The 25,444-nt window shown below is 39.2% G+C and overlaps 1 protein-coding gene across 6 annotated transcripts in view; it reads left to right on the top strand.

Annotated features, from left to right (window-relative positions):
- IQSEC1 (IQ motif and Sec7 domain ArfGEF 1) overlaps window positions 1-25,444 on the top strand; it is a 741,922-nt gene that overhangs the window by 684,031 nt on the left and 32,447 nt on the right. For all 6 annotated transcript variants that reach the window (XM_031945892.1, XM_031946046.1, XM_031945932.1 and 3 more), the window contains one exon: window positions 20,392-20,553. In XM_031945892.1, coding sequence (XP_031801752.1) covers window positions 20,392-20,553 — 162 coding nt within the window. The remainder of the gene's footprint in view (window positions 1-20,391; window positions 20,554-25,444) is intronic.

The raw sequence follows: 25,444 nt of genomic DNA, 5'->3' as shown, positions 1-25,444 counted from the left end.
GGTTTTTCTTTCCCCAAGCAGGAGTGTTTGGGGTGGTATTTGAAGGGGACAGGGAGGGAAAGGGGGTGTGGAGGCAGGCAGATACATAGGGGAAGGGTTTGGGGGAGCATAGAGGGAGACTTTTCCCAGCTGGAAATCCAGAGACCATAATTCACTATTTGCCCGGCATTCTCATTCTGGCCCAGGCAAGGTGCTTATAACAGTAAAGCAGCCTTACAGTTAGAGAGACGTTGACAGGTCATATGGCTGTAACTTGGCAGATGACAGTCCTGGGGCCAGAGAAGATCAGAGTGATACAGCCAAGGCCCCATGACCCAGAAGTGGTGGAGAAAGGACTGGCTTACCTGATTCCTGGTTCAGGATTCTTTGCAGCATGATAGTTGGGTAACTTTGGACTCTTTGTGAGGCTTCTGTGTTCCTTACGTTCCTCATCTCTCATGCTGAGCACATTGCCTAACATCTCATAGATGCTTAACAAATGCTTTTTGACAGATTGATAATCATCTTACAGAGATGTTGAGAATTGGATAAGATATGGCTGTAAAAGCTTTCTGAAAAGTACAAGACATTGCAGAAATAAAAGAAATTGCCATGACTCTTGATTAATAGAGGGATGGGACCAGGGAATAGAGAGCTTCCCTGTATTCCACAGGGACTCTTCCAAGCTCCCTTCAACTAATCCATACCATTTCTGCCTAGCTTCCCCAGTGTCCCCTGCCTTTTATCAGAGCGCTTCCCAAAATGTTTGAGGAACAAAAATTAATCTTTAATTACTTTTGCCATTTACCAGAGCATGGGAGGCAAACTAGAGTTGGAGGGGAGAGAGAAGGGGCTTGAGAGCTGAGATTTGCCAGAGGGCAGAGAGCAGGGAGGTTGAGAAATGAGACCTATATAACACATGCTGCATGTCACTCCCAAATCAGTGTGTTGGCTGTGCTAAAGGTCTGCTTGCTAACTGGGTAGAAATAGTGGTATAATTTTCAATTCCAGGTCCCCAAGTAGAAGTTTACAAAATGTTGTCTCCTAGCTTCTTTCCTTCCTCCCTTCTCCCAATCCCCCAAAGCTTTAGAATATTCAATTCATCAAATATTTATTAAAGCCTGTTGCTGTGTGCTGGGCAGTGAAAATACAAAGAACCATTTATGTAATACATTTAAGCTTTACAAAGTGTTTTCCTTATCACAACCTGTGAAGTAGATAATGCAAGTATTATTACCCCCATGCTGCAAAGGAGAAAAGTCCGACTCCGACTCCGACAGAGGGACTTTTTGGCAGTCAGATACTGATGCTAATTAAGTGGCAGATAGCAAACTCCTTGAGAGCCCAGATTGTTGTGAGAATCTGCATTAGGAGGAAAGCCCTGGACGTTGAAGTGGGACACCTGTGTTGAAAATCTTGGCTCTAGTGGAAAAACATTCACTCTGAATTCTCATGGGTGGGCCAGCCCTCTGAGCCAGAGTAGGAGACTGTTGCTTTCTCCTTAGAATTAGCAGAGATAACCTTTAAATTAAATGGCTGACATTCAGAAGAAGCTGCCAGGCCAAGGTCAGGTGTATGGAGGTGTGTGTTTGACGGGGAAAGGATGGGGTGTTTCCTTAAAGCAAAATGAATTGGGTCCTTTGAGGAGCTGTTCCCATGAGCTGGAAGGAATGCATTATAAGAATTTTTCCCATTGGGAAAATTAGCAAGAAAGGAGTATTTAAACCATTCTATTCTTAGCACAGCCTAAAATAGTTCAGGCAGGTGGGGGAGGGAAGTTGGTAGAGCTTGGTGAGTCTGGAGAGCCTCTTGTTAAAAGATCACACATTATTTCCGTTCGGGGAGGTTAGTGGTCATAAGACTTGAGGTCTGATGGTGACTCTTCCCAGGGATGTGGACACAAAAGGAGCAGGAGGTGGGGCCAGCTTTGTTGCTTCCCCACCCTCATCAGCTGAGACTAACCTAGAGAGGGGGGTGGGGAGGGATGGACGAGGAGAGGTTGGACTACATCCTGTGCTTCATTCCCCCAGAAAAATAAATGTGGGATGCTGGGGGGTGAGAGGAAGGAAGAGACCCTAGCTTCCTCCTGAGCCTGTTCTGCGCTGGACTAAGGATAATTGTTTGTTTGCACCCTGCCTTAAATTCCCAGGGTTTCTTCCATTTCTTGTTTTATTTCCTCTAGAGAGATGTAGACTGTCATTCTCAGAACCCTTCAATATTGTGGCTTAGGACCCTGTTCTGCAGTTCAAGAAAAGTAAACTGCTATGGTGGGGGACTTTGGATATTCCAACTCAGAGTCAGTAGGTCGAATTGTCCTGAGGAAGGGGGAAGGGAAACACAGGATCTTAGAGCTGATAGGGACTCCAGGCAGTCATCTCTGCCTATAAACACACAAATACAGACACACACACATACACAAACACAAAGTGGTCATCCAGTTTTTGCTTGAGGACATCCGTGAATGCTAGGTTCCAATTCTTATCCACCCCTATCTATTATCTCTGAGGGTATTGCACTAAATGACCTCTAAAGTCCCCTTCAGCTTTCAATCTGTGATCCTGTAACCTTTCAGGACAGCCTGACCTATTTTCTGGTCAGTTCTAATTGTGCCTGGAATATAGTGTGCATTTAATAAATGCTTATTGATTGAACTAATTGTTGGGAAGTTTTTTCTTTCATGAATACTAAATCTGCTTTTTCTGTAATTTCTACCTAGTGTTCCCAATTCTGGGAGAAGGAGCAGTTATGCCTTCATAATTTATTTTTATTTGATTGAAAACTCTGACTTCAGAAATCCCACAATGACCTGGGGGCAATAGTGTCAAACTGCTTATTTTCCTCTTTTCACCATCCTTATTTGCCAACAGACTGATGTCTTCTAGGATGACCCTAATTTCTATGTACTGGGTTTATTTTTTCTGATGGATAATGCAAGATTCATGGAAACCCTTCTCTGCTAATTCTATTTGAAGAAGGCTGAGCTGTTCATTCTGGGGTCTCTATTGTTCTTAATATCTCAGAATCACACCTCAGATTCCATGTGCCCCTGGAAATACAGCCTTAAATAAGATTACCTTAAAGGAGATTAGAAATGTGACCACCAAATAATTTTGAGTTACAGAAGTAATAGATGTGGGATTTGTACACAGGCAGAGAAAGGGAGCTCTGCAGCTCCTTTTGAAAACTGATATAGTAGACCAAAAAAGGCTCATCTCATCGATGCTAGGTTGCATCCTTGCAGGCTCTTGTAGAACAGAAACACGGTGAATAAGGTAGTTAGTTCTTTTTTTTTTTTTCCCCATAAGTCTGGATTTGGAGAGACCATCAATGGGCTACTATTTGCTCTAGGAAGACACAATAGTAGTGACATCTGTGAGAACTAAAGAAGATTTAATTCCACATTTTTGCATTCTCTTATTCCTGATACAAGGTAATTCTTTCCCAAAACTGCAAAATTCTTCCCCAGATACTGATTATTTGAGTCTTCCCACCTCTCTATCATCCCCCCCTCACTTTATTATGAGCCTGAAGATTTTTCCTTGAATGTTTTTGTCTATAATTCCAAAAGTCCAAGGGGAGCTAGGCACATTCTCTATTCCAAATCTTAACAGGTCATTGAACATCTCAGAAGACCACAGATGGTAAAGGAGAAAGTTTGTACAAAACCCCCAAATATAAATTTCATTCATATAAACTCCCAATTCCATGCGGAAGGATGGGGGCTGAGGTGCTAATTATTGAAAACTTTTTTTTCAGTCTGGTTAATTCAAATCCTTTAGAAATGTGGGTGGTATCCAGCAGATGCCAGAGACAAGTCCTGCAGGCAAGAATGGGACAGGAACAACCATCCTGGGTGTGAGGTTAAAGGAGGAAAGGTTGGTGGGGTGGGTGGTCCTATGTGTTGTTGCCATGCAATACACAGAAATATTCTTTAAAAATCAAGAAATATCAGTGACAGAGGTCATATTCTATGTCATTTACAGCTCATCCGGGGCAGCCTGAAAAACTGAACTTTGAACTTTTCAGAACCTAAATCATACTCACACTGCCTCTGTCCACTATACCTACCCAATAGACCATCCCCTCATACCTCCTTCTTTCTCTCTGTGTCTCTTGTTTTTAATCTAACAAAGCTGCATAAATACTGCTTGGTGGTCTCCTCACCCTGACCTCCCCAGCTAGTACGGATCCTCATAGAATTCAAGTCTGGAAATTACCTTTGAGGTAATTTCTATCTTTTTTTCCATCTTTTATAGCGAAGAAATGGAAGCCTGCCAGTGTGTAGGAAGCATCTTACCCAATGTTACACAGATATTATAGCTGAACTAGTCTGGCACTGTGCACTCTGGTTTTTCTCTAGCTTCATGATGCTACTCCTATTGTCAAGTCAACAAATACTTTTAAGTGCCTACTATGTGCTGTTAAACACTGGAGACACAAAGAAAGGCAAAAGCAGTTCCTGCTCTCAAGGATGTCATGGAATGACAAGGCAATACATATAAAGGAGCTATATGCAGGATGAACTGGAGACAGCACACAGAGGGAAGGTACAAGCATTAGGAGAGGTCAGGAGAGGCTTCTTGCAGATAATGGGATTTCAGCTGCAATTTGAAGAAAGCCAAGAGGAGAAAGTGAGGAGAGAAGGAATTACAGTCCTAAGAGACAGCCAGTTAAAATTCATGGAGTCAGAAAATGGAATGTCTTGTGCCAAGAGTGGCCAAGGGGCCAGAGACCCTGCATTGAGCATCATATTGAGGGAAGCAAGATGTGAAAAGCCTAGAAAGGCTAAAAGGGGCCAGGTTAGGAAGGTCTTTAAAAGCCAAGCAGATATTTTTAAATGTGGTCGTGGAGGCTGTTGGGAGCCATAGGAATAGATTAACTAGGGGAATGACATAGTCAGCATTGGGTTTTAGGAAGATGACTTTGTTGGCTAAGTGGAGAGTGGATCTCAGTGAGGAGAGATGTAAGTTAGGCAGGGTAAGGCCCTGCAGGGATCTGGGCATTAGGAAAGTCACTTTGGTGGCTGAGTAGAGGATGAATCAGAGTGGAAGAAAGACTCCCCCATAAACATACCCAAGCAGGCTCTAGACTAATCCAGGGTAAGTAATGAGGGCCTGCACTAGAGTGGTAGCAATAGCAGGGAAGATCATAGTGTGATTTCACTAGCCCTTGGCTTCCCATGGAAATCCTATGGTTTTTTATTCTATGGCTTTAGAAATATTATTCTATTGCACATGGTTAATATATTGGATTGCTTGCCATCTAAGGGAGGGGATGAGGGGAAGGGAAGGAAAAATAAATTTGGAATACAAGAGTTTGCAAAGGTGAATGTTAAAAATTATCTGTGCATATGTTTTGAAAATAAAAAGCTTTAATTAAAAAAAATATTATTCTAGCCAAAGGGGATCTAGGGTAAAAAAAAAGTTAAGAACCACTAATCCAATCTGATTTTCTGGTTTTGTTGATAAGAAAGCTGAAAACACAAACTCCTGATTTGTCCAATTTGTCCTGATTGGCCACTATTCTCATACCATCATTAAAAAATGCTGCAAAGGTAGAATTAAATGTCCCTGACCACAGCTTGGAAGGGGTGGATGAAAGAGAGTACAGAGTCTAGGATGACTCCCAGCTTGTGAGCCCAAGGGCCTGGGAGAATGGTGTTTCTATGGACGGTCACAGGGGAGGTTGGGAGATTGGCAAGGAAGTCATTGGATGCTTGGCCTCAGAGCTTGGAGAGCTTAGTCCAACCATTCCTTTCTTTTTGTGGATAAGAAAACTGAAGCTAAGAGATGACCCAATCCAAGCTAACACAAGTGGTAGAGACCCATAGAACTTAACTTAAACAAAGGTCTTTTCTTTTAAATTTCATCATGCAATACTATTCTGTCACTCCAAGCAAAGTACTTGGTGAGGTCTAGAGAGTGAACCTTGTTTTTTGTTAGGGGAAGTGTTAGGAAGAGAGAGACAGGACTTACAGAAAACTTGGTAGCCAGTTGGAAAGGGAATCAAAAGTGGCTGCTCTGGACATCAGGGCAGTGGTTCTCAAAGGGGGGCCCACAGAAGCCTGGAGGGGGGATCTCTGAAACATTTCCAGAGAGTCTATAAATTTAAAATTGGCTTTTATTTCTAATATGGCAAATATCTATAAATATAACCCACAGAAACAAAAACCTCAATAACTCAATACTTTTTTAATGGTATAAAGATACTGAGAACAAAAGTTTGAGAACCAGTGCACCAGGACCAAGGTTCTGGTAGCAGTCTTAGCCCCCTCCCCTTTCACTTTAAGACCTCCCTCTGATTCTCCTCCCTTCCTACAAGCTGCTTTCCCAGAGTAGGCCTCTGGCTGCCCATGCCCTTCCCGTAAGGGAGCTGCTTCAAGCTGAACAAATGTAACCAAAAAAAAAAAAAAAAAAAAAAGGAAAGGAAAACACTATGTAATAGTAACCTTAGAAAGTGACCGGAGCCTGCGTGTGTATATGTGAACCTCACCATGCCCAAGTTGTTTCTGTGTGACGCCAGTACCAGTCTGCCTTAGATTATCAACTCCCAGAGGGTAGAGACGTGTGGATATGTTCTTTTTGGTACCTGTCCCAGTTCAGACCCCCAATAAACACAAGGTTTCTTCCCTGCCAGCTGCCACATCTGGCCTCCAGAAACAGAAAGAGCTTGCCTATTTGCACCAAGTAGTGTGATGGGGATGTTAGAAGTCACCAGGAGATACTGAGGGAGGAAGGGTGAAGGGGATTTAATCTGCCCATGGTGCTCCTTCATCTAGAATGCTGTTCTGGGGCTAGACCCCCATCCTGGGGTATCTAACTGGTTCCCTTCTTCCTCAGCTCCCTTCCCATCCTAGGAGCTGGAAAAGGCATCCCTCCCTGCCTTTCGGGACTCCCATTCTCTTGTGTAACTTCTCCTTCCCTTGGAAGCTGAGGGCACACACTAAGCTTAGCCACCCACCTCCGGACAGGCCATAATAGGAAGGAGCTTGGGCTGGAGGCAGGGGTGGAGGCAGGGGTGACGGCAGAGGTGGTTCTAAACAGGACAGACCTCCCCAGTTTGGGGGGGAGGTAAGGCTGTCATGAAGCCTCAGCACTTAGAAGCTAGGACACTCTCTAGAAACCTTTTAAAAAGCGCCCTTGTTTTCCTGTCTTTGGTTTTAGTAGCAATTTCTTTTTCAAGGGCTTAGCTGTGGAGATCCATTAGATAAATTCCTATCTAGGGCAAAGATGAGAAAATGGCCTAACACTGGATAGAGTTCTTGGCTTCTGGGTTTTGTGATTTTAGGCAAATCAGGTTACCCCTCTGAGCTTTTAGTTTTCTTATCAACAACATCAGAAAATCAGACTGGATTCGGAGTACTTAACCTTTGTCTGTCCTACACCCTGACTAGAAAGTCAAGGCTAGAATAAAAAGCCTGGCAACTAAGTCATTGGCTCTTCAGCCTTAGAGCTGAAAATTTCAGGGGAGTTGTGAACCTGGATGAGAAAAAAAATTACATCTTTATTTTAAAATGAAAAATTCTATGCCTAGAAAATATTTTGCTTGGAGTGACAGAATAGTGTTGCAACAATGAAATTCAAAAGAGGAGACCTCCATTTGAATTTTATGTGTCTCCCCTACCTGTGTTACTTTGGATTGGGGCATCTCTTAGTCTCAGCTTTCTTATCCACGAAAAGAAAGGATTGGTTGGATTAATTCTCTAACTACTTTTCAGCTCTAAGGCTAGGTGGTCTCTGAAATCCCTTCTAAGTGAATGCGTCTCAGGAATTTAATCTCTCTGTCCCTTCAGGGAAGGTTCTCTTCCCCCCTCTTCCTTGAAATATTTTTGTACTTAATATTATTTTTTTTCTAATTACATATAATGACAGTTTTCAACATTGTTTTTGTACAACTTTAATCTCCAAATTTTTCTCCCTTCTTCCCTTCTTCCCCCAAGAAAGAAAGCAATCTGATATAGATTATATATGTACAATCATGTTAAACATATTCCATGAAATACTTTTTAGTGGCCCAGCTAGTCCATCCATTGCACTCAATACACAGATAGCTGTGTATTAATATGATCCTTTAGGAGGTCTTGTAGCCCTTTGGCAGGGTCTTAAGGAGCATCCCATCTCAGACTTTGGGAGCTGTCAAGAAGAAAGAGTTGGCCTTGACCCCTAGACAGATTTTACTGCCAGTTCATATCAACAGTTTAAGTGACTATTTTGTGTCCAAAGACACATTCACTTCCACAGAATGAGGAGAGTCAAACTCAGTTCTAATCTTTTGGATTGGAATTTTGTTAATGACTTCTTCTTGCCTGGAATGTCAGATGAAATCTGAAACTGGGTGTGCCTCTTGGATATGCTTGTTGCTAAAGATAATTTGGGAGGAAGGCACAATCTTATTTAATCATCCAGTTCATATGCAATCATTTATTTTACATGCATTTTTACTCTATTCCTTCTGTTGTCTACCATCACCAACCACAACTGAAAAGCAAGAAAAAATAAAACACCTCATCATAAACAGGCATTATCCAGCAAAACAGATTCTCACATTAGCCACATCCAAAAATGTGTCTCTCTTCATTTTAACTTTGTCACCTCTCTGGCAGATGAGAGACTTGTTTCATCTTAAGTTTTGTAGGCAATAGCTTATCGTTGCATTGAGCAGAGTTCTGGAATCTTTCAATGTCATTTTTCTGGATAATGCTGCCACTGTATAACTGTACTCTTATTTCTGCTCACTTCCCTTTTCATGAATTCACAGACATCTTTCCAGTTTTCTCTGAAACTATCTATTTTATCATTTCTTATGGCACAATAATATTCTATCACCTCCATGTATAATTTGATCATATATTTTATAATAGGGGGACATCTCCTTAGTTTCTAGTTTGGGGCTGCCACAAAAAAAAAAAAAAAAAAAAAAAGAGCTTCTCCAAACATCATTGTTCATAGAGGTCATTTTCCTCTTTCTTTTATCTCTTTGGGATATAGGTCTAGTAGCTGTATACTACAGTAGGTACAAGCACTCACACAGTTTAGTAACTTTGGTGACATAGTTCCAAATTACATTTCAAGTTGGCTGTACCGATTCATAGCTCTACCAAAAGTGCACTAATGTTGCCTGTTGTCCCTGAAGCCCCACCACATTTGTCATCTTTACCAGTCGTATGAGTGTCATGGAACCCATGAGGGCAAGTTTGAAATGTTTCCTCCAGACTCATGCTTACTTTCCTGTGGGTGTTGTAAGATTCTTTTTTTCCTTCCTCTATGCTCACGTGGGATTAGAAGAAGCTTCCCTGGAAAAAAAAGGCTGTGTACCTAGCACTATGCCAGGTGTTCATAGAAAGGTCAGAGTAGTCCTGATTCCTTCCCTAAAATGCTAATGATCTATATACAAACAAGCGTACATTCGATGTATGTGTATATAGTATTGTATGTGTCCAGTATGTAAAATTTACACACACAAATATACTATATTGGCTCTAGCAAGTACTACACCCTATGCAAATCCTTTCCCTTAAAAAAAAAAAAAAATCTTTTTTTTCTGTTCTAAACTTAACAAGTACCAAATACAATGAGTATTTTCCACACATGTAGCAAAACAGAAAAGGAGGATTGAGCATGAAACTGAATCTCTTTACTTATAGCTTGCTTTAAGGGTATAATAAATCCAACATGTAACTTTAAAATCTGTAATTCCTTCTGTCCCTCTTTCCTTTTCTTTTCTGTAAATTATTTTTAAGGCTTCAGTGACTTCCTTTCTCTCTTTTTATTTTCTTTCTGTTTTTTTTCTCCCAACCCAAAACCCCACTGTTCCTTCTATCTACTCCCCTCAGTAGAAAAAAATTCAAATGAACCCTATGACAATTATGTATAATTGAGCAAAACAAAAGTGATTATATATGAAAATGTTTGTCTTATTCTGCAACTTGAGTTCATCACCTCTCTATCCTGAGGTAGATAGCATGTTTCATCCTTGATCCTCTGGAATCATGGCTTATGGCTTCATTTGATCAGAATTCTTAAGTCTTTCAGAGTTATATATTTCCTAATCCCCATAGGTGAGGTTTCCCTCCTTAGATTACCTTATATTTGTTTGTCTGTATATATGTTCTGTCCTGTGATTATAATGTAAAATCCTTTGAGGGCACAGATAATTTTGTTTTCATCTGTGTATCTTCAGCACCTAGTATAGCCACCTTTTTGCAAAGCAAATTCTTAATGTTTAAGTTAAATCTAATATAGGTTATCCTTATTTTTCCCAAGTCTAGTTTGTATAAAAACCTGAGCACAGACTATAATTGTGTTCTTAGTAATTACTTGTCTAGCTTCAGAAAAGCTTCATTTCTATGTCTTCTTGTACTATGAAGGTGGCACTGGTTTATCAAAGGCTATACCAGTAGCACTTAAGTTTTAGTAGCTTCTACCCAATTGCAGCACCTGTCTGGGTGTCTGTCTTCTGTAGATGACTTACTGGAGCTAAAGAATCATCTATTAAGTCTAAGTCATGGGAAAGGTTCGATTCTGCATCAATAGAGACCATGGAGCATCCTTAAAAGAAAAGACCATTGAATGAATATTCAAACATAAATTTGAGTCCATATTGACCACTAGAATGAGTTATGTGATACTGAACAAGCAATGTACAATTTCTCCATCTGCAAAATGGGCATATCATACTATTTCATGGGATTATTGGGAGGAAAATGATTTGCATTCATTCTTTAGAATAGTATATGTTAACTATTAGGAGGAGATACTGTGTGTCTTTCTCTCATATTTATAAAGACAAGAGAAACTTAATGGTGTGACCTTGGGCAGCTCCGATGAAATCTCACCCTGTTTTCCTCAGTTAAGGGAATGATTTTGACTACATAATCTAAAGTATCCTCAGGCCCCAAGTCCTATATTCTTCCCACATTTCTTCTTAATGATGATATTTCTTTTCAGTTCCTTGTGAATCATGACACAGAACCTCTGTATTACTGAACATAAAGACCTAGGGCAAATGTAGTCTTTTCACAGAGAAATAATAAAGCACAAAATCTTAGAACTGAAACAAACTCACAGACCATCTAGTCCAACCTATACCCTAATGAGGGTCTTCTATAACATCCCTAATAAGTGATTATCCAAACTTTGACCAAAGACATCTAGTTAAGACTCCCATTATCTTGCAAAGCAATCCATTGCATTTCATCTTGCACATTTTACTTCTCTAATTATAGTTCTTTTGGCAGGCATGTTAAACTGTCAATACCTATTGACCTTGCAGCTCACCATTATCCCCAGATCTTTTTCATTAGAAACAGCTGATTAGCCATGACTCCACCATCTTATGCAAATTTGAACTGAAATGTGGGAACTCTTTATCTGTTTCCTCCTTTTGTCTACATGATCTATAGGATACTCCCACAATACCACTGCCATTCTTCCTTCCATTCATCTCCACACAGTTGCCATCTCAACTGTTTCTCTCCTTTAGCTTTTGGATTTCCTCGTTGTCATTTCTTAATAGTTTAAGGCTTTTCAGCCCTACTTGTGTTTTCCAATTCTATTTCTTTTGTAGAAGATGTATTCTTCTCCAGCTGCAGTGTAGTCAGGAACCTTATATCTCATCAAATCTAAGTGATATCTATGACATGAATTTTGCCTTTTTGCATCATGATCATTAGAACATTAATTTAGACTAGTGGATCTCAAAAGGCATCTAGTTCAATCCCTTCACTTTATAGATAAAGGTCTACAGAGTTTAATACATCCTATTTATTACTCATATTTTGTATATTCTGTGAATTACTGTGTTTGTTGCCATTTTTCCCTCTGTTTCACTTTCTGTTTTCTATACTATCTAAGTCGGTAGATACATGCAGGCCCTCATACACCGTTTAGTCTCTCATCTCTGTTTCTTTGTTTTTGCTTTTCCACATGCATACGGTGCATTCCCTCCTAACTCTACTTCCTAGAGAGTCCATCCTTCCTTTAAAACACAGCTCAAGCACCATCTTACCTTGTCTTCCCAAATACTACTGCTCTCCCATTCAAATCATTGTGTGTTCACTGTTTCATATATTTTGTGTTTATTCAATTAATATTTATGCCATACATATATATCATTATGTATTTATTTTCTCTATTATTAGAATGTCAGCTCCTTGTAAATAGGGGTCATTTAATTTTATATATACAATATAGATTTGTGTGTTTATATGTATGTGATTGTTTTATATGTTTGTTTTTGTAAACATGTGTGTCTACACATATATTTATATGTAAATACTTGTGTATATGTATGTATGTATGTATGTGTATGTTTATATTATGTAAATATATGCGATGTTTGGACATCATTGTTTCATATGTATATTTATCCGTGCATAGGTATGTATATGTGTAGGTACATTAATAAATGTTTGTTGACTTAAGAAATAAGTAGATATAAAATATATTATGTAAAGACACGTTTATTTTGATGTATAGTAAAGGGAAATATGCAAAGTCTCCATGTGAGAATCAGCATTTCAATTGAAAGAGTATTTAAAGGCAGCTAGAGGTTCTGAGTTTAATGTCTGGGAAACGGCCAAGGTACCCACAGGAAATGCAGTGCCATGTCCAAGGAAGTCAGTATTCAGTTCAGTTGAATCATGGGGGGACATAAAGGGAAATAATAAATTTCTGAAGTCTAGAAAGGAGTTGCATTATTATCCCAGACACAATAAAGGGCCTCTGGGGATTGTTGAGTAAAGAAGCCCTTGGCTAGCTCCTTAGCAGTTGTGAAGAATAAATGAGAAAAGGAGGCAGGCAGACCAGTTAGATTCCTGCAATAGTCAACCAGGAGGGAGAAATGTTATGGATAAAAGATCTTAGGTTTGTGTCTCATTTCAGAAGTCAAAGAAAAATGTGACTATTTGCATCTAAATATGGGAAGTCAGTGTGATAGAGGAGAAAGAGAAACAGATTTGTATTCAGAAGAACTATGCTGGAAACCCAGTTTTTGCCATTTTTTACATATATGCCCTTGGACAAGCGCCTTTAACTCCTAGATTTGTCTCCTTCTGTACAAAATGATGGAGTTAAAGACCCCAACTTTTGGGATAAGAACTTACTGTTTGATAAAAATTGCTGGGAAAATTGGAAACTAATATGGCAGAAACTAGGCATTGATCCACACTTAACACCGTACACAAAGATAAGGTCAAAATGGGTTCATGACCTAGGCATAAAGAATGAAATTATTAATAAATTAGAGGAACACAGGATAGTTTACCTCTCAGACCTGTGGAAGGGGAAGGACTTTATGACCAAAGCAGAACTAGAGATCATTACTAATCACAAAATAGAAAATTTCGACTATACCAAACTGAAAAGTTTTTGTACAAACAAAACTAATTCAGACAAGATTAGAAGGGAAGCAATAAACTGGGAAAATATTTTTACAGTCAAAGGTTTTGATAAAGGCCTCATTTCCAAAATATATAGAGAATTAACTCTAATTTATAAAAAATCAAGCCATTCTCCAATTGAAAAATGGTCAAAGGATATGAACAGACAATTCTCAGATGAAGAAATTGAAACTATTTCTAGTCAAATGAAAAGATGCTCCAAGTCATTATTAATCAGAGAAATGCAAATTAAGACAACTCTAAGATACCACTACACACCTGTCAGATTGGCTAAGATGACAGGAAAAAATAATGATGATTGTTGGAGGGGATGTGGGAAAACTGGGACATTGATTCATTGTTGGTGGAGTTGTGAACGAATCCAACCATTTTGGAGAGTTTTGGAACTATGCTCAAAAAGTTATCAAACTGTGCATACCCTTTGATCCAGCAGTGTTACTACTGGGATTATATCCCAAAGAGATTATAAAGAAGGGAAAGGGACCTGTATGTGCACGAATGTTTGTGGCAGCCCTTTTTGTAGTGGCTAGAAACTGGAAACTGAATGGATGTCCATCAGTTGGAGAATGGCTGAATAAATTGTGGTATATGAATATTATGGAATATTACTGTTGTGTAAGAAATGACCAACAGGATGATTTCAGAAAGGCCTGGAGAGACTTACACGAACTGATGCTGAGTGAAATGAGCAGGACCAGGAGATCATTATATACTTCAACAACAATACTATATGATGACCAGTTCTGATGGACCTGGCCATCCTCAGCAACAAGATCAACCAAATCATTTCCAAAGGAGCAGTAATGAACTGAACCAGCTATGCCCAGAGAAAGAACTCTGGGAGATGACTAAAAACCATTACATTGAATTCCCAACCCCTATATTTATGCCCACCTGCACTTTTGATTTCCTTCACAAGCTAATTGTACAAAATTTCAGAGTCTGATTCTTTTTATACAGCAAAATAATGTTTTGGTCATGTATACTTATTGTGTATCTAATTTATATTTTAATGTATTTAACATCTACTGGTCATCCTGCCATCTAGGGGAGGAGGTGGGGGATAAGAGGTGAAAAATTGGAACAAGAGGTTTGGCAATTGTTAACGCTGTAAAGTTACCCATGGATATAACCTGTAAATAAAAGGCTATTAAATTAAAAAAAAAAAATGATGGAGTTGAACTAAATAATGTTTAAGGTCCCCTTCCAGCTTTAAATCCCGTGATCTTGTGGCAGGCAAGCAGCTCTGGATGTCATAGCCAAAAATGGAATATAATTGTTGAGATAAGCATCTTCATCTCAACACTCAACAGAATAGTTCAGATGTTATCAGCATCCAAACAAAAATTTCTCTTGTCATTGTCCTTTTCCCATCTTAACAAGTTGTCTATGTCTGTCTTATCTCCCCTACCAAACTATAAGGTCCCCCTGGCAAAACCTGCATCTCCTGCAACTTTGGGTATTGCCCGTTAGCACCCAGCAAAGTGCCTAGTAGATACCCCACAGCTCCCTAATCCTGGAAAAAAGGAAGAGTAGCTCAGTTCTTTGGAACACTTAGATGGTTCAATATGCCACACCTACACTCTAGGAATACAAAAAGACCAATTGCAACATTGTTAAAGTCATTTAAATTGTTATCTCCTTGTCACTGAGGATAGAGCACTGAGCTTAAACTCTGTAGACCTGAGTTCACACCTACCTTAGATACACAATATCTGTAAAACCCTGGACAAGTCACCACCTCTGTTTACCTCAATTTCCTTATCTGTAAATATGGGGATAATTGTAGCATCTACATCTCTGGGATATTTTTGTTAGAATCTTATAAGCTAATATTTGTAAAGCACTTTTCAAACCTTAACTTACTATTCTTATTATCATCATCATCTTTCCAATAAAGAAAACCCTATGGTCTCAGAAAAGAGAGCTGGATTTAAAGTTAGGGAACTTGGTTTTGAATCTCAGCTCAGCTACTTCCTACTACATGACCTTAAACAAATAAGTTGCTTAATTTCCCTGTGCCTCAACTGGAAGATTAGACAGGCACAGACAACTCATTAAAATGAGAGGACAATCACAAGGTACATTTTGTTTGGCTGCTGATAGTGACTGAACTCTTCTGTCTAATGTTAACATATCTCAACTCCTCTACCTCAGTTTCCTCATCTTTAAAAATGACTAAATAGAACCTGTAGTGTTACTTTGCAGAGCTGTTGTGATTATCATATGAGATGATCAATAGGAGACCTTTTGAAGAGTATGAAGCCTTTTTGTAAAGTACAAAATAAATGCAAGGATCAAATAAGATCATGTATGTGGAGCAATCCAGAAACCTTAAAGGGCAATATACTAATGCTTGAGTGTGACCATTCACACTCTTACTTTAAAATGGAAGACTTGGAGACTAAAGTGACTGAAACCAAGACTAGAACTCTGCCCAGTGGATCAGGCAGCTTCTATAATTGTAAATGATCATACTTAAGAAAGTCAATGAGAATTCATTCAGGATGGAGAACTTGTAGGTTATTTCTGATAACTAAAGATGGGAACCAAGAAGGACCTTTGAAAATTACTCAGAGAGTGTTTATTAGAATACACCTAAGGAGCACAACCTGGAATAAAGAAAAATTGAAAGTTTTTATTTTATTTTATTTTGTTTTTAACATGACCTGTGATTTCATTGGTGTGCTTGACAATTTTTTTTTTTACAGTATTAACATTTTACAGTGTTAAGAGAGTAGGCTGGGGGACTCAGTTACTGAGAGATTAAATAACTTATCTATTGTCACCTAACCAATGTGTGTCAGAAATAGGAGGCAGGTCTACATTTTCCCAACTCCGTGATTGCTCCCTCTTCAGTACATCAGGCTGCTCATTTATAAGGGTCCAAAGAGCAAGGAAAGGGCTTGTTCTCTAGGAAGAGCTCACCTTGGGATGTCTTTCTGATGTAACGAAAAGAGAGCCAGCTTACAAATGAAGAGGTCAGGAGTCTCTGCATTTATTTTATAGCCTTGAATGAGATATTTGGCCTTGTGAGAGGGAATACTCTGATTTGTTGTGGATATCAGATAAGACTGTTAGGAAAGCTATGGAAAGTATAAAGCACATAGTGATGTGAAAGTTCTCTTTTATTATTATTTGGTGGTCTTATTTCTCCTAATATTGATGGGAAATTTACCTGTTTTAGAATCACATAGAATTAAAGTTCAAGTTTCAGTCTTTGCTAGACAAAAGGTGTGATCCCAATACTGTTCTGAGATCGAGGTTCCCTGAGAACACTGGGTCATGTCCCAAGCCTGAGCTAGCAACAGAAGATTATAGACCTTAAAGAAGTCAGTTTGTGACAAGTACCCACAATATTTCCTTTCTTTTCTTTCTTTTGTCCAAGCACCATGAGGTAGGGAAATAGACTTGCAGACTGGTTGACTGTCTGTCTAACAAATTCCAATTTCAACAATTCCTCTAGAGTTATGGGCAAGATTTATACCCCTGAGCCCAGTGGGATGTGAAGGTGAAACTGGGGACAGACTCCCCTTCCTGAAATTTGGTGCAAAAAACAAAACTCTGTACCCCATTAGCCTTATTTCAGGTCCCTGAATGCATTTGATTCATACAACAAGTATTTGTTAGAAGTGTACTGTTTTCTCAATGAGAAAGAAAGAAAGGTACTGTGGAAGATATAATAGAAAAATATAGCAGCCTCTGCCCTTGAAGAATTCACCGAGACTTCCCTACAAGAAATAATTAGAAAACAATTATCTCTGGTATGTAATCAGGTGCCAAATTAAGTATAATCAAATGATCAAGGTTGCATGGTACAGAGTGCTATAGGCTGTCAAGAGGAGAGATTTGTTTGGGGAAGCCTTCAAAAGTTCAGTAACCTTAAAGGAAGTTACCAGGATAATCCCGCCCCTGGAAGTTACATTTCCTTGGGACCAACAGGAAGAGGAGTTTACATTGTGTTGGTATTGTTTTTCAGGACTATGTATAATAGCAAACATGCTGAGAAATAGTGTTTTCTTTTGCTTTTTTGTTGAAAGCATTTCCCTTTACTGCCTTTTACTTTGTTGTTAGAAACTCCCAGTGGAGACAAAATGGAAGGACTTTCTGGAGGAGCTGTCAACATGATTTACCAACAAGTGGTCTCCTGGGTAGCAGTATTTTTCCTCCTAGATGGTTCTACCTTATAGGCACAAGACAGGCTGACAAAAAAAAGCCAAAAATCTGACAGAAATCCCGTTATGGAGGAATGGGGAAACTTCATTTCAGTAGCACAATTCTGACAGTTTTCTGAGCCTGCCACATGGGCATAGTTTATTATTCTAAGGCCTTTAAAACAGATGTCCTGTCCATTCAGCTGCCCTGGGACCTCAGGTACTGGGGATAAAAAGGAGAAGGCAACTTTCTCAAACTACATAGTTAAGGTTGTGGCAAATGGGGTAAATCTTTCTTCCATTAACCTTTCCCCCCTTACCTTATAGAAGTATTTCCACTGATCAGTTTAGTCCAGAGCAGGACTAGGCAATTCCAGTTTCAAATATTACATCAAACATTTGTTAAGCTTGCTTCATGGGTACAGAATATTCTCTAATAGTTGGGGGAGGAGATACATGGCTTACATAAGCCAAGGCCTCTGATCCTATGGAGGAAGAGGAAAAACTCACAAAGTTGGTCAATTAGTTAATTAACAAGTATTTATTAAATAACTACTCTGTGCCAGGAGGTATGCAAGGGCTGAGGATTATAAAGACAAAAAATAAAGCCTGGCCCCTTCCCTCTAGCAACTTCCATTTTTTCTACAGGGATGTATACAAATACCATATGTAGTTTATACAAAAAAAAGTCTAACCACTTTCCTAGGACCACAGAGAGTATGAAAGGTCATGACAAATACTAAAACTGGGCAGTTAGGATGGAGGCAGTTTGTGAAGGGCTATAAGCGAATTTGTCTTTGACCTCCAAAGATCATAGGGACAGGAATTCATTGAATGTAGAATGTAGTAGAATGGCATGGTCAAATCTGTGGAGAGTATGGATTGGCAAAGAGAAAAAGATCTGAGAATCAAGGGTAACTGTGATGGTATGAACACAAAACTGGATGAATATTGATATGTACTGAGATTAGAAAGAAAATCAGATTTAGAGAGAAAAGTGATCTCAGTCTTATGTATGTTGTATTTGTGGAACAACCAGATGGAGATATTTTGTTCTCTCTCCACAAAACTTAGATTTGACTTGGGAAACTTAGCTCTGATAATTTGAAAACCTTAGCAATGATCATTCTAGCCTTTCTTATTTGCTCATTTATTCAACAAGCATTGATTGAGCACCAATCATGTGCCCAGCCCTGAAGTAGATCATTGTGAGGAAAACCAGAAAAAAAATATTATATGATGTAAAACCTTAGACTTTAATAAAAGTTCATTTCTCCCCTACTCTTTAATTTTAAAGAGGAAGAAATTCAGGCTCAGAGAAAAGAAAGGTCATAAAAAAAGCAAAGTCATAAAGGCTTTAATAGAGCAAAGATTTGAAACCCATGTCCTTTCCATAATGTTGTGCTGCTCTGGAAGAGCTTCCCAGCATGGTTAGGAAGATAAAACATTGATTACATGGGACATAGTAAGGAATAATTCCAAGACTATATATAATCTGGTCTCAGGTGGCTTTTTTAGAAGAGTGAATCACAAGTTCATCCTGAAAAGCATCAGTTTTGGATTGGCTGAGAGGAGAGGGGATACTATCCTGAAAAAAGAAAAAAAAAAAATACCTTAATCAAGACAACTAGTATGGCAAAGAGACAGGACTGATCAAGGTAGATGATTCACATTGGGGGTGAGTGGGAGATGTTTGAAGAAATAAGTAGGACCAGTTAATATAAAGTCTGGAATGGCAGGTATGCTCAATTTCTCACTTTGCCTCACATCTGAATAATGTATTAAAGTTCAAATCTTGTCAACTCTTCCACTGCAATAGCTCCTACCTACTGTGCAATAGCTACCACATCAATCTCCTTTTCTATGGTCTTACATCCATTCTTCTTGTTCAAGTCCCTATCACCTCTCATTTGGACCATTAGAACAACTCTTTCATGAGTTTCCCAGCCAATTCACTTCTATCTCCACTTCAATTCATCCATCAATCTGACCACATCACTTTCTAGTTGGTAAACTCAAATGACTGCTGTTTATCTCACTCATAAACTCATCTGATTGGTGTTTAGTGTTTTTCATAACTATTCCCCTGTCACATTTTTTTTTTTGTTGGGTATCTGACCATCCTGCTGTTCCCCACTCAACAATCCATTTATCTCTCTAAATTGACTATTGTCCATGATGTGGTCCCCTCTCTTTTCTACCTGCTGGAGTTTCAGTAAATTCCTTAAAGAGTCAGTTCCAAGAGCATATCAAAACTTCTGATGCCTTTCCCCTTCTTCCTTCCAATTTGTTTTTGCATGTTCTTTGTAAATGCACACAAGTACATGTGTACATATATGTGCATTATATATACATGTGTGTATATATGTATAAATAGGCAACTAGGGAACAAATGAATAGAGGACTGGACTTGAGCTCAGGATTGCCTCAGAAACTTATCAGCTGTGTGACCCTGGGCAGGTTGCTTAATCTTTCTCAGAACTCATCTATTTCCTTATCTGTAAAATAGCTTCTACCTCACAAAGTTGTTGTGATGATTGAGAGAACACACAAAAGGCTTTGCAAACCCTACAGCATTCATATAAATACTAGCCACATATATGAATTTTATCCTTCCCATTAAAATATAAGCTCCTTGAACATAGGGATGTTTTTTGTCTTTTATGTATCTCTAGTATCTGGGTTAGTTCCCTATACATAGTAGGTTCTTAATGTCTGTTGATAGAATTATATTGACTTTGAGCTAGCAGATTTTCCCAAAGCTTCTGCACCATGCACACAGATAGGTGAGTCTGTTTTATGTCCCTATGCTGGGGGGTGTGGTACAGGCTAAATGTTTTTGTTTTGTTTTCTCCCCAGGAAACCTGAAAAGGGAGTCCAGTACCTCATTGAGAGAGGCTTCGTCCCTGACACGCCCGTGGGTGTAGCTCATTTCCTTCTTCAGAGGAAAGGTCTCAGCAGGCAAATGATTGGAGAGTTCCTGGGGAACCGGCAGAAACAGTTCAACCGGGACGTGCTTGAGTGAGTAGAATTTGGGTTGGATGTTCCCAGTGCATGGATAAATTCTGTATACTGGTCTAATATTGAAAACTTATATGGTGTAGATGCTGCTCCTTCCCAAGCAGAATTCTGGGCACTGTGAACCAAGGAAGGAGGTGGGAGACCTCACTTTCGCTGCCAATTAATCAATAAAGATTTATTGAGCACCTACTATGTAGGTACTATTCTAACAATTGGAGACACAAAAAAGTGGGAAAAGGTAGTTCCTGTCCTCAAGGAACCTACAATCTAATGGGGGAGACAAATGCACATCTTATCACTTCCACTGTGTGTGTGCTTCATACACACTGCCTCTCTCGTTAGTACACACTGTCACACGTAGGCTTTATTAATCAACAACAGGGCTAATGTTTCAAAGCAGAATTGATCAGCAGAATGCTTATGGGGATTTATAGACCTCTCAGTGACCGATATTTATTCTGAATTTATGTGACAATTGCTTTCCGAGGGAGGAAACCTATTAATTTGGGGGCCTTTCCCCTTTCTGAAGCTTTGCAATAATTTATTGCTGGAAATGAAATCACATTATGTTCTGCATATAACTCCCATCAGTGAGGGCAGAAGAAAAGCTATTACTATTTCAAGACCTCCTCACCTTGCTACAGAATGGGTAGCTCAGAGCCCAGCATCTAAATATAGCCCCCTTCATTGTTCTTAGAATCTCTCGATTCTTTTAAAACTTAGCCCAAGTGCCAGTGATCCTTCCCCTTTCCCTCCCCAGTCATTAGTGGTTTTCCCTTCATCCCTTTATATTTATCATACCTCAGTGCTTTAATTAACGCTTGTTGATTAACTGGGTAACATCTAGTTCACAGGAATGATTTTCCCCTCTTACTACCACAAAAATCTGAGGCTTTAGATCGATATGCTAGTATATACTAGCAAATACACCTAGTATGACCAAGGAACTGGTTCTCTATCATAAGACCATATCTTAAAGATAGAGTCTCTCCTTCTATTGAGCGCTTCTTCTGCTTAGATGCTACCTGAGAGTATGAAGGCAAGGTGCTGGAGTTTATTGGACTGGCTTTGGATAGGGAATAGCTATAGAGGTCACCTCAGGCTCATTCAATTCAGAAACTTGCTTTCTCCCAAGAAGTTTGGGGTTTAGGACCCCCCTTCTACGTGGCTATGTGGTTAAGGGCATGTGCATATGGGCAGGGCAGGTGTTCACAGTTCTGGAACTCTCCCACCACTGTTGTTCTCTCTGGTCTGGGATAGAGGGAATAATCATTTGGTCCCTGGGGGCAATGTCATATTGTCATCTTCCAGAAATCAAAGCCTCCTCCCCTGCCTCCTCCAACACTAATATTTTGCTCTCTCTAGTTTTCTCAAAAAAGAAAAAAAATTAGCTCTGAAACTGAAGCCCTTCATAGGGCTACCACAAATCTGGGCCAAAGCCAACCAATTGATTTTCAGTGTTCCCTTAATAATCCAAGCATTTTATGTCCTTTAAGTCCCAAATAACAACTCATCGCCCTGTAAACTCATCAATTCAACCAGAGAACTTCGCTGATCACCCCTGTACAAAAGTATTGATGAATGAATCATGAAGGCACTGGACAATGACATAGAGAGAAAGGAAGTCATCCTATATAGTTCCACCATTTCCTTTAGACCAATAGGACAGCATGTTCCCAACCTCTTGCAGTGGGAGGTTGAGGGCCAAATGAAGAGCTCAGGTATTCTGAAGGATTGAATGATGGGCTTCTTTCTGATACTGAAAGTTTATTAAAAGAACCAGGCCATCTATTTGGAGCTGGCCAGGGTCTACTTGGAAGTCAATTCAGCCCCTCTGGAGATTGCTGAGCCAGTTTTTCAAAGACAATGAAAAATACTGACCCAAGAATGTTGTATATACTGTACATTATCTTTAATTCTACCTATTGGTCAAAAGAATCCCAAGCTCTGAAGAAAGAAATCTAGCCTTCTCCATGTCACTACCCACCTCCAGAGTCACCTTGCTATTGAAATTTTGCAAAAAATGTTTGTAGCAGCTCTTTTTGTGATGGCAAAGAACTGGAAAGTGTCCATCAACTGGGGAATGGCTGAATGAGTTATGGTATATGAAACTAATGGGATATTTTTGTTCTATTTAAAAAAATGATGAATAAGATGATTTTAGAAAGGCCTAGAAAAATTTACACAAACAGATGCTAAGCAAAACAAGTAGAACCAGGAATACAATATACAGTAACAGCAAGATGGTGCGATGATCAATATGAACAACTTGCTTCTTCTTGGCAGTTCAGTGATCCAAAGCAATCTCAATAAACTCTGGATAGAAAATGCCATCTGCAACCAGAGAGAGAGAACTATGGAGAATGAATGTAAATCAATACATTCCATATTTACTTTTTTTTTCTTTTTCTTCTTTTTTTTTTTTGTTTCTACACAATTTTTCCCTTTTGTTCTGATTTTTCTCTCCCAAGAGGTGTGTATTTTAAAGAAATGTGTATTTTTAAAAATTAATGTACATGTTTCATAAAGAAATGTGTATTTAAAAAAACTAATGTATATGTATAGACAGAAAAAAAAGAAAACAATAAAAAACAATTTAAAAATAAGTAAAATTCAAAAACAAAAAAATTTGCAAAGAAGGGTATGGATGCTTAATTTAAGTATCTTCTATTATGGCTGAACTTCATTCTCCCTTTATTTTGTGGAGATGGAGTACAATACTCTATAGAAATATCCCCAGTATATCTGTGGAACTGTGTCTTAGTTAATAGATTACTCCCATGGTCCCTTTCCTCAAGGACTTTTCCTCCAGACACACACAACATCTAGTTAGACAGAAATAACCATGAGACTACAGCAGAAAAAAAAAAAAAAAACAACAACAACACTCAAACAATTCTACGTCAGAATGAAGAGCAAAGTGTTCACATGATGTGGAAGTTTGCCTGCAAAGTACATGGGTCATCTCTTGTGTAGACGTGAGTAGGGAAGAATTCTCAGTCTAGAACAGAACTAAATTTTTGTGTTTTGTTTTTTTTGTTTTGATTCATTTTCCAGGCATGTCCCAGCCAACCCTCCCCACTTCAAGATCAAATTTTTGGTATTTAACCCTAGTCTGAGCTCAAAACAAATCCTGGTTCACCTTTTAAAAGCCTCATGTCTCATTCGCAAATTAATTTCCTCTCTTAGAGCCCCACAACCTTAGACTATGGTCTTTGCCACAAATTCTAAGCTCTGAATACTATCTATAACTTGCCTTAGTTCTAACAATAGAAGGAAAATAGATTGGAACATGTGGGAGAAGGCAAGAATGAAGGCAAGAAAACTAGGACCTGAGTCTTATACCTTAGGTATAAGCAGGAAATTTTCCTGATTTTCTATCTGATTTGACCTTTCTTGGACAAGGGCAGAAGCATACCCCTCCCAACTCTCAGTCCTCACTCCTCCCTGATCTCTTAACTCCTTGTGGTTGGAGGTTTTTGTTTGTTTGTTTTTCACTGCTCAGCATTTCTCTCCCCTCTTCATCTGGTCTGCAAAATAGCTGCTGCTCTGTAGATACTGTTATATTGTTTTTCATTGTATGAGGAAGTAGTGGGGGGCGGTGGGGGGAGAAGGGGGGGGGGAAGGATAGATTAGCACACTGGTGAACCACTGGCCCCATATTTGGCTTTTATATTTGTTTGGCCTTGGATCTTTCAGGCCCCTCCTTCCCCCAACTCCAGGTCCTGGCCTATTATCTTCTGGATAGATTGCACCCCCTGGGTTGCTGCTGCCCCTACCTCTCCCACTTGTTTTTTTTTTTTTTTTTTTTTTTATTGTTGATAGGAAATCCTTCCATTGTTGTGTCCTTAAATCAGAAATAGTCATGGCCTCAGGAAGCAAGCTCACCTACAGCCACATCCCAAGCCCTTCAGGATTGTTGTGGGTCTGGGAGAAGTTCAAATGGAATCACAGATGGGGGACTGAAGGAAGCCCTCTGTATTCTTCCATTCTGCCTAAGAGATCCTCTATTTTTGGTTCAGATTCATCAGTGAATAAAGATACTGAACAAAAACCTCATGATCCTACTTGCTTCATCCTCTCCCAGAAATGGGTGCAGAGAGAGCTTATCTCCACCAGCTGCTACCGTATGTTTAATGAAATGCCTTGTAAGCAATGTTGGATTTCTTCAACAAAGGTTTCCAGGCATCTCCCCAAAGTTGTAGTGATTAATTTTCCATTATTAAAAGATAAACCTTAAGTTTGGAGAAAGAAAGAAGTCTTTTTAATTTGGAAATTATCTTTGAATGAGCTAATGAAACGTCTTAGCTTCTATCCTCTTGGGGTCCCCCCGAAGTTGGCACAGTTGTCTCCCCCTTCCTGTTGCTTTTAGCAGATAGTCATGAAAAGAGAGAAGAGAAAAGATAAGAACTGTAGAGGAAGGAACGGTGGATTTATCATTAAATGAGGAAATCTTCAGCCTTTTTCATCACGTAGTATTTCAGGTTACACAAATACAGATAGCTGTACATGTCCCTATAAAATTCCTCCTACACACACACACACACACACACACACACACACACACATACACACCCCAAATAATCCCTATTTTACAAATGAGGAAACTGAGGCTAGGAGAGGTTAAGTGATTTGCCTAGAGACATACAGTCAGTGTCTGAGGTAGTTCTTGAATTCATTTCTTCCCTATTCTAACTCTATCTGCTATTCCACTGTAGGGATAGAAAAACAAATATAAGAAAATTCTTCTGATGCTGAGTGAAATGAGCAGGACCAGGAGATCATTATATACTTCAACAACAATACTAGATGATGACCAGTTTTGATGGATCAGGCCATCCTCAGCAACGAGATCAACCAAATCATTTCTAATGGAGCAGTAATGAACTGA

The sequence above is a fragment of the Sarcophilus harrisii genome, chromosome 1 (genome assembly GCF_902635505.1).
Source record: "Sarcophilus harrisii chromosome 1, mSarHar1.11, whole genome shotgun sequence".
Lineage (NCBI taxonomy): Eukaryota > Metazoa > Chordata > Mammalia > Dasyuromorphia > Dasyuridae > Sarcophilus > Sarcophilus harrisii.
The sequence above is the reverse complement of the archived record's forward strand: the minus strand, read 5'-3'. Positions and strand labels throughout refer to the sequence as shown.